General features: G+C 46.7%; 1 protein-coding gene across 1 annotated transcript; it reads right to left on the bottom strand.

Moving 5' to 3' along the window:
• Positions 1–280: 280 nt before the first annotated feature.
• Positions 281–8827, bottom strand: LOC103018995 (TOM1-like protein 1). The gene is given in 4 exon segments (XM_057532713.1): positions 281–1105; positions 1108–1569; positions 3390–3684; positions 8763–8827. Coding segments are annotated over 4 exon segments (1647 nt in total).
• Between the last annotated feature and the right edge of the window lie 1059 nt (positions 8828–9886).

The following is a 9886-nucleotide window of genomic DNA, read 5'->3' as shown; positions in this document are numbered from 1 at the left end:
CCTCAGTACCATGAATTTTTCTTCTGCTGAAGTTTTAAGTGAATATATGTTACAACCAAGTTCTTTTGAGATAAAGCTTGAGCTGCTGTCAGGAACCATAAACGTTACTCTGGAACAGTTACTCTTCTGTTTAAACTTCATTACTGCAGAGGAAAAATGTTCCACCGTGGGTTGATGTTTTGGAATGTCTTAACTTCTGAGTCTCAAAGCTGGACAGGGTCTACCTTTTAGAGAACTGGCACCCATAATGCCACTAGTGAGCTGGTCATCTGCTTCCACCTCAACAGTCATAGTGACTTTGAGCTCCTTTGTAGTGATATACATCAGTGTCTTCATAAATAGCTTCTGTGGTGACAGCAGGAGCTAATGGATCAAACTCCATTACCTTGTAGTAATTGGGTGGCTGGAAATCATTCTTTGTCATCGCTGGTTGATTGCTGGGCAAGGATGGTAGTCTCTGCTTTGATGGTGTCGCTGGAATGGTCTGTAGACTAACCGGCTGTAGTAATACTGAATTTGAATATTCCAGAAAACTCTCATATGTATGACTTGAGGCAAGGTTTTGGCTGGTCCTTTGGGCAAACAGGGGTGTTTCTGTATTTTCCGAGGGTAGCAAATCCACCTGTGGATGAAGACTGGGTTTCAGGTTGTTTGTTACAACAGGACTTGGAGAGCTGAAATTTAAGTCTGAAAGCTGAGCATTCAGGGTGTTGTATTCTCCCAGAGTGGCCCTGTGTGTTGGAGGGCTGGGACTCAGGTCAAGGAGATCAGAGGATGGGGCAGAAGTTTCACTGCTAGTATTGGCATCTTCCCCCTGGTTCTTATTTTGCTCCAAAATCCTTTGTTGGTTTCGAGTAAACCTCTCATATCCAAGGGTGGTGTTACTAAAATCCTCATTCACTTGAACTAGCTCAACAGTGACATCTTCCTTCTCCGCCACCACGAGCAGGTCCGTGCTCCTCTCTTGCATCTCCCGACCTGTCTGATAAAGTTTCTGCAGAAGCTCTTTGTCTTCACGGTTTTCAGACCCAGTCTGACCCAGTCTGGCTGTTTCAGCATCTGATGGAGGAAACTGAACATCTTTCTTAAGGAGATCCATCTTTCTTACACTTCTTTCACTTCACTTACATCCATACCTCCTGGGAACCCCTGCCACCACATCTTAATGGAATTCAAAATTCTATTCTGAATGTCTATTGGCAAGGTATATCTGGGATTCAGCAGCTTAACTAGACTATCTTTAACCAATTCCTTCTTCGCAATCAGAGACTGGAAACTTGGACCACAGTTCTGTATGCATATGTCAATAAGTGACAAGGTAAGTTGGATTTCTTTATGATTGTAGTTTTTGGAAATCCTTTTCTTCAAAGCTTTTACTGCATCTTTTGGCCCATCGTGGGCAGTGTTAATTATGTCACAGATGTGCATAAGCTGGCCCCAGTGTTCAGCCTGAACTCCAGCAAATGTAGCCTTTTCTATGTGCTGGCCCACGGAGGTTGCGAACGGGTCCCGGTGACTCTTCCCAAGCGCCGTGGTAGCGCAGGGAGCCAGCCTGGGCCTCCGCCACTGCTGCCAACCGGAAATAGTGTCTTTACAGAGCTAATCAAATTAAGATGAGGTCATTGGGGTGGGTCCTAGTCCAACATGACTGGTGTTCTTATAAAAAGGGGAAGTTCGGACATAGACACACACAGGTAGAACGCTACGTGAAGATGCAGGCAGAGATCTGGGTGATGTTTCTATAAGCCAAGGAATGGCAACGATTGCAGGCCGACCACCAGAAGCTGGGAGAGAGGCATGCACAGATTCTCCCTCACAGCTCTCAGAAGGAACCAACCCTGCTGTTGTTGCTTTGATCTCAGACTCCTGGCCTCCAAAACTGTGAGACAATACATTTTCATTGTTTACGCCATGCAATGCGGGGTACTTTGTTATGGCAGCCCCAGGAAACAAATACAGTCCCAGTTCAAAGTGTTTCTCTTCTCAGCTCCTGGAAACGTGTGTGGGGATTGAAAATTTGGCATATTTGGTCTACAAGGGTCTGGCTGCCCAAGACAGAGCCTAAGATGGCAGCCACAGTGTTTTGGGTTTTTAGCTTTTGGGTGGTATAATTGACGAATTAAAATTGTACATATCTAAGGTATACAACCTGATGTTTTGATACACGTATACACTGTGAAATGATCACCACAATCAAGTTAATGGACACCACCTCACATAGTCATCTTTTGTATGTGTGTGGCGAGAACACTTAAGATCTACCCTCGTAGCAAATTTCAAGTGTGCAATATAGTATTGTCAACTGTAGTCGCTGTGCTGTACGTAGCTCTCCAGAATTCGTTCATCTCGCCAGACTGGAACTTTGTACCCTTTGATAAACACCTCCCCTTTCCTCCACCCCCAGCCCCTGGCAACCTTCATTCTGTTCTGAGCCACAGAGGCTTATAACCTCATCTTGGAAGTGATATAAAGTCACTTCTTTGTATCTGTGGATAACAGTGTGTGAGGGGATTACTCAGGGTGTGAATCCCAGGCAGGGGGATCGTAGGGGCCGTCTTGGGAGCTGCCTACCTCTGACCTTTGCAGGGCTTCCACTGACTGACTGTGGGCAAGGCTGTGACCTTTATGGGTCTCCCTAGTTGGCTTTTATCTGCATAATGACAAATAATGATTGCAAGGTGATGGACTATTCAAGTGGTTACATATGTTGTCCCATTTAATTGGTACATCAGTTTCCCAAGGCAGGGATTCTGTTTCCATCTTAATGAATGGGGAACCGCTGGCTAATATTCAGGAGGTCTTGAACTCAGGGCGGCCTCTTCCTCTGAGCTGCCATGTTTTTAATGAATGAACAGAGAGAGTTGGACTCCAGAGCCCCTTCCAGCTCTAGTCTCCAGGAAGCCTTGGGCTCTGAGGAAAGGCTTTCACCCTGATGCTGGGGGGCCTGGATTCTGGAGCCCCTGCTCTTCCTGCAGCTGGGAGCAGCTCCACCTCCCTGGGCCCGGGTGTCCTCAGGCACACACCGTTATCCTTTGGGGAGATTCTGTTTCTGAACAGAGGTGGGCTGTTGTGTCTGTTTCTCTGGCTAAGACTGCAGGGATCACCCCTGACCCGACCGCGGGGGCCCCTGGTGCTGCTGGGCCAGCTGGCTGTGACACATGCGAAGCCAGGTCACGAGCTGTCACTCATTTCACCTTTCTTTCCAAACATTTATTTCTGCTATTTTGAGGAGAAGGTTCTAGACCAAACAAGGCCATAGCTTGTGGCCATTTGTTGCAGGTCTGGGACACCTCCTGACCACAGCGGGCCGGTCGGTAGAGGTCTCCTTCCTCCAGAGGCCCTGAGCGCCCGCACCGAGGGTCTCACTTCCTCTGTCCCTCGGTGATTACATTTTGGGACTCTCTTGATTTCTTTTCAAAATCCACCCCGTCCACTCCTTGGTGACCAGAGCGGGCAGGGGCTGGAGCTGGCCTGCAGGGCACGTCTGCTCCCATGGCCAGGCCTCCAGGCTCCCCTCGCTCCCACTGGCAGCCACGGAGCCCCGCCAGCGTCCCTTCCGAGCAGCGTTTGGGTGGTTTTCTGTTTTGACGTGACTGCTGCCTGCCCTCCCGCCCCTCCCTCTTTTGTCTTTCTCCCTCCTGGCCCTGCTTGTTATTATCAGGAGAAAACAGGTCCACATTTAAACTGCAGAGGCAAGTGGGAAACCCATGTTTCGAGACACTGCCGAGGCCTAGGCTTCAGGAGAGCTCTGTCACCCCCTCTTCCCACAGCCATGGGAGCCCGTGCTCAAGGCCAAGGTGAAGCCCAGTCTGTGACCCACCTGAGGAATTCTGGAATGTCATGGGGCCGACAGGACTCTCATGAGTGCCCCTGGCTCGGCAGGAGGCCTGAGGAAGGGGTTTTGGAGGGCATGGGGCTGAGTTCCTTGTATGAGGGTACTGCACCCATGATAAGGGGACGGGGCCAGACAGGCAGGTTGAAAAGCTTCAGGGCCTGGGGCTTTCCGCTCCACAGGTGTGTTCAAATATTGGCAAAGCAACTGATCATCAGCCAGCGTTAAGTGTTATAGTGCAACCAAGCCAACCAGTGGGGCCTCCCCGAGCTAATCACCCGCAGGCGCTGAATCGCTGTCCTCCTGTCTTTTATCCAGTGAATTAGGGAGCCCCTAGGACTGGTCCTGTTCTGCCTTACCCCACAGTAACTGGAAGGCCAACTTCCTATTCCCCAAATGAGTCCTAATGTATTGTTTTTACTCCTGCCCTTTGAGTACATTCACTCAGTCAGTTGCTTTCCCTTGTTTAATAGAATGTGAGCTGTGGAGGGAAATCGTTGTGGCCTTTATCCTGTGATGCTAAATGGTCCTTCCAGCCTCCACCTCACGTATGAAGGCCACCTGGCGGGAAGGCAGTGCAGCAAAACCAAAAAGAGCTTGAGTCTGGTAGCAGACAGGCCCGCTCCACCACCAGCTGTGGCACTTTGAGCAAGGCCCACAAAAATATTTGAAACTTTTTGCTTACCTCTAAAATTGGGACAATAATCTCTGTTTTGCAGACTTATGGTGAGGGAGACCATGCGCGTAAAATGCCTAGCATGTAGTAAATGTTCAATTGAACAGTTTTCTCTTTCTTGCTTCCCCTCGAACCCGTCCACCCAGGTGGGGCGAGGAAGGCTCGTAGCCCAGAGATCACATGAGAGATGACAAGTGTAGACAGATACCCGTGCAACTCCTGTTCTCGTGCTCCTGCTGCGTTCGAATTCCACAGTCCCAGCCCACACCCTGGGAGGCTCAGGACACCCGAGAGGGAGCTTCTCTGAAAAATAAAGTTGCCACTTGCCTGCTACCCCAGGTTACACTGGATCACCACATAATGAAATGATTTTCCTTCCCCCTTTTATTTCCTCTCTTTCTTTCTTTCTGAGACAAATGGAAAAATAATTTGATCCCCTTGAATCTTTTCACCCTGGGTATTTCCCCCTTCACACCCGAGCGCCGCCCCTGGATAAACGGGAACACATGTGCTGAAAGGCCAGCCTTCACCCTCCTGACTCAGGGCCCTCCTTCTCTTGGGACACGGGTTTCCTTTCAAACCTCAGAATAAATTCATCACAGCAGGAAGAACATTGTTTTTCTTCAAAACTTGAAGGGGAAAAAAAAAAAGCAAATCCCATATCACAATTATTCCATTTCAGAGGGAAAATGTTGCCCTTTAATCTCAAAGTTTCTTCTCTCCTGAAGGCTGTGGCCGAGGTGACCCGCAGACTCAATACAGCTGTTTTTTTTGCAGAGTCCGCACTGATTCATTGCTTCGGGGATCCAAAGGGTGACACATACATATTTTGAATATTACCCTGGGTGTAGATCTGCATCGTGGCTTGACTTAAAACGCTTCTGCTTCTTGAGGTGTTCACACGTAGACGCTTTCAGTAGAGTTTTTACTTAAAAAATAATCCTCAATACAGTTCTTCCATTTGAAAGTTGAACTTTCTGAAAAATATGCTGTGAACCTTAGTATGTTTTTTTGTTTGTCCTTTTGTTTGTTTTTTTACTGTGGCTCCTCTGACATCCTAGCCCATCAGAGAAAAACTCCTTTTTCTTTAATGAAAACACACAATGACAAATGCCCAATGCCGTGGACATTAAGCTCTTTGGTTTGACCATCTTCTGTAGCACACATCAGAGAAGCAGGATGTCTTCTTGAACTGAAACGTTGGCTCAAGAATTCCTGTAAACTTCCTTACACTTCATTTTAAGAAAAACCCCCTGACACTGAGCATACTTCTCCTTTGCTGCCAGGCGTCTTTCTGTTTATGTAGACTTTGTTTACATGTGCCCCCTGTTAATAAAAATCTGTATTTAACAGATGCACTCAAGCACCTTGGAAACTAATTTTCTTTCAAACTCAAGCACTTTCTGGGAAGGAATAAAAGGAGCGGAGAGTTGGGTTGGCAGCCCTCCATCGCGTGACCATTTATCGTCAAAGAATGTAGCAGAAGACGGCTCCCGCTATTTCCTTTTGATTTTGGTGTGTAAATCTGCTCTCACCTAAAGCTTGACCATATGATGGTGCAGACACACATTAAACTGATTATTTCTGTCTGAGCTGTGCGTAGAATGTGCACTCTAAATTGCACATAAAAATGTTCCCCAAAATAGTACCACCTGCCTGCAGAAGTATCATTTTCTTTCACAAAGACAGAGCCAAATGTGTTTCTGGCATCCTGCTGCCTCTGGCTGATGAGTTTGTCGCCCTGTCCGTGCTAGGGGCAAGCCTGGCCTGGGGCTTCCTTCCCAATGAAGGCAGGGACTCCAGGGGTCTCCCCAGAAGTGTCTTGGACTCTTGCTCAGAAGACTGTCTCAGATATTTAGGGAGCAACTCCTCGCTGTCAAAGGGGTAAGAGAGGAAAGTGAGTGGGGGTGGGGTGGGAGGGGCTGGAATAAAGAGAGCGGAGAACAAAGGAGCAGAAGGAGGTGAAAGTACAACGCAAACCATCACAACCCGAGAAAAAGCTCTCCCAGGACAGGAGAGATAAACAAACCCAGGGAAGAAGAGAGAGAGAGGAATGTAAAACTAAAAAACGAGAATTGTTTCAGTTTTTAAAAGGCACAATGAAAACTAAGCCCAGAAAGGCAAGATCAGATTATTGTGATTTCTTCTGATTAACGAGAGAAGTTGAATATCCTATTATCTTTCAAACGTCTGCCCTGCCCTCCCCAATTCAAAGAAGGGAAGGGCGTTTGGAAGGAGAAAGAAAGGTGTTTTGCCCATGTAGGGACACCCTGAGAGCTTTTATTCTCGAAAGGGCTCTTCCCTGACTTACTAACTTCTTTGCCCGGAGGAAAGGGAGTTTTCATCCTTTTGAGGTGAAACCTCATCCTGTCTTTGGGGGCCACGCTTGCAAATGCTCCATTTCCTAATTATCCGGGGCTGCGCAGAGGGTACCACACAAAGACCTGAAAATCCTCAGAATTTTCATGGTCATTTTATGCTCTGGTTACAGACCTTTTGAATCTAAACATGGAAGATAGTAGAATGTCTTAGCAGTAAGGGTAGAAGTTTTCAGGACCATAACTTCTTGTCCATCAGTGTCTTTGGCAGCTTGGAAGGCTGAAGGCTGGGCTGCCTTCTCACAGGCTTTGGGGTTGTCTCCATCCCTAACAGCCTAGGGACCTTCATCCTTATCCTGACTGTGGTTTTTGCTCCTATGTTCATGTTAGCCAAGTTCCTCAAAAATAATCTCTGTCCCTGTGTCCACATCCTCACCCCATGTTCCCACACGGACCTCTGTAAATGAACTTCCCTGCCCTGCACCCTGCTATTCCCCCTGCCCTGGCAGTTTATCCATGACCACTGACCACCAAGGGCAGTGGATTCTTTTCAGTCCATCTCTTGTCCTCTCTGTGGTGCCTGATGATGTTGACTCTTCCTTCTAGAATCTCCTTGAACTCTGAGCTTCACCACACCCTCTTTCCTGCTCCCTTCTGCCTTTTGTGACTGCTAATTCTCCCCCTCCCATGCAGACTCCTGATCCTCAGTCGATCCTCAGGGTGTGGTATCTCCCTCAAGGTCTCAGATGAGCCATCCAGACTGAGTCCCAGCCACATGTTAGCCCTCTGCATTCTGCTGCCACACCCCCAGCTCCTGCGGGGGAAATACTCTTGCCAAGGTCTCTGCAGTAGGCTGAGTGTTAGCCCCCAAAGATGTCCACATCCTAATCCCTGGAACCCGTGGATGTCACCTCACATGACAAAAGGGACTTTGCAGATGTGATTAAGTTAAGGATCTTGGGATGGGGAGCTTATCCTGGATTACCTAGGTGGACCCTAGATGTCATCGCATGTATCCTCGTAAAAGCAAGGCAGAGGAAAATTTGACACAGAAGAAGAAAAAGCAGTGTGAAGGTGGAAGCCGAGATGGGAGTGATCAATTTCACCACGAGCCAAGGAACATCAGCAGCCTCTAGAAACTGGAGGAAGCAGTTCCCCACCCCCAGCCCCAGAGATTTTCCCCTTAGAGCCTCCAGAGGACGCAGCCCGCTGATACCCTGACTTGACCCCAGTGAGACTCATTTCAGACCTCTGGCCTCCAGAACTTTAAGAAAATAAATGTGTATTGTTTTAAGGCACCAAGTTTGTGGCAATTTGTTACAGCAGCTACAGGAAACTAAAACGGTCTCCAAGAGCTCCTCACTGACAGATCTGTTGGACATCTTTCAGTCTCCATGTCTCCTGGCAGAAGTATTTGGTAACACTGGTCTTTCGCTCTGGAACCTCCTCTTACTTTGACTCCCATTTACCCAGCTTTCAACAGCCAATCAAGAGCCAGGTTCCGGGGATTCCACCCACCAAGCAGATTCAACCTCAGTTCAGGCTCTCACCGTCTCTTGCCTGCATCCCTCTGTGTCCTACCTGGACCATTTCTAGTCTTATATTAACATCCAATTGCCCCGACAACTTGCTGCAGCTGACTTGTCAATTTCATATGGTTCAACCCAGTAGATATGGTTGAAACGATACCGGTGGGGAAAAAAAAATTATTGGATGTAAATATTTTAAAATACAGCAAAATGCATGTAAGCTTGTTTCAACCTTTTCTCCAGGGTGTCTGAAACTCCAGGGACCTGGCTGTGTGGGAGACACCGCCTTGCTCCTTCTCTTTCTCCCTGCCCAGTCCTTCCCATTACAGGCTCTGATTCCCTTTGGCTCCTTAGTTCTCTAGTCAAATTGTTTTCCTCGAAGTTGCCGCAGCCCAGACTCAGTTTACTTCAGTTCTTCTTTGACAGAAATTTTCTCAAGTCTCTCCTGGAGGCCAGCGTGAGACTCCTCCATCCTCAATAAAAGGACTTTCAGCTCCTAAAAACTGGATCTTCAGACCCTTTAGTTCGATCTCATTAGCATGGTGAAGAAACTCCCCATCTTAGCCCTCCCTGTGGTAATGCATTTAAAGCCCACATTTCATTTTTTTTGGTCTTTTTGTCTGATTTTATTTTTTCACTTTTAAATTTTATATGAATTTTTATTGGCGTATAGCTTCTTTACAATGGTGTGTTAGTTTCTGCTCTACAGTGAAGTGAATCAGTTATACGTATACATATATCCACTCTTTTTAGATCTCCTTCCCATTTAGGTCATCACAGATCATTGAGTAGAGTTCCCTGTCCTAAACAGTAGGTTCTCATTAGTTATCTATTTATTGACATATATGCACATTTCATTTTAACTCTTTCCCCTAGAGCAAACCCCTCAATTCTCTGAGGTTGAATTGGGGGCTGAGCATTGCTGTTGTTCTAGATACAAAACATGGCCTTTTAATTTTCCTTTCCAATATTAGATTTTTTAAAAATCTACAGAAAAACTAAGGAGACTATAACATCCCTGGGCAAAATTTCTCTTTGCACGTTCACAGCAAATCTTTGTAACTCTTTCCATTTGTATCACTTTCTCTCCCTAGTCTCCCCGCCGTCTCCCAGTGCCCAGTCCTCCCACAACTCCCCACAGCCTTCAGTATGTCCTCACTGCTATTGGTCCCATCCCCTTCCCCACACGTTGTGTTCCAGAAACACTCAGCCACGTGTAGTTGCCAGAAATAGTAAACTCCAGACCTTGATTTTCATGCTTCCCTGGTTCTCAAACACATTCTTTCTCTCATTGAACCAAGGACACCACAGACACATATGCTTAAAATTTTTTTTGATAATTTTTAACTCTTCATTTTGTAATAATTTTACACATAAAAAAGTTGGGAAAATGGTACAAAGAAGTCCTCAAATGTTAACATCTTCCATAAACTCTGTAATTATCAAAATCAGAAAAATAACTCTGATTCCATGTTATTATCTAATCTACATACCTACTTCAGATTTCAGTGATTATCCCACTGATGTCATT

The sequence above is a fragment of the Balaenoptera acutorostrata genome, chromosome 18, assembly GCF_949987535.1.
Source record: "Balaenoptera acutorostrata chromosome 18, mBalAcu1.1, whole genome shotgun sequence".
NCBI classification, from domain to species: domain Eukaryota; kingdom Metazoa; phylum Chordata; class Mammalia; order Artiodactyla; family Balaenopteridae; genus Balaenoptera; species Balaenoptera acutorostrata.
The sequence above is the reverse complement of the archived record's forward strand: the minus strand, read 5'-3'. Positions and strand labels throughout refer to the sequence as shown.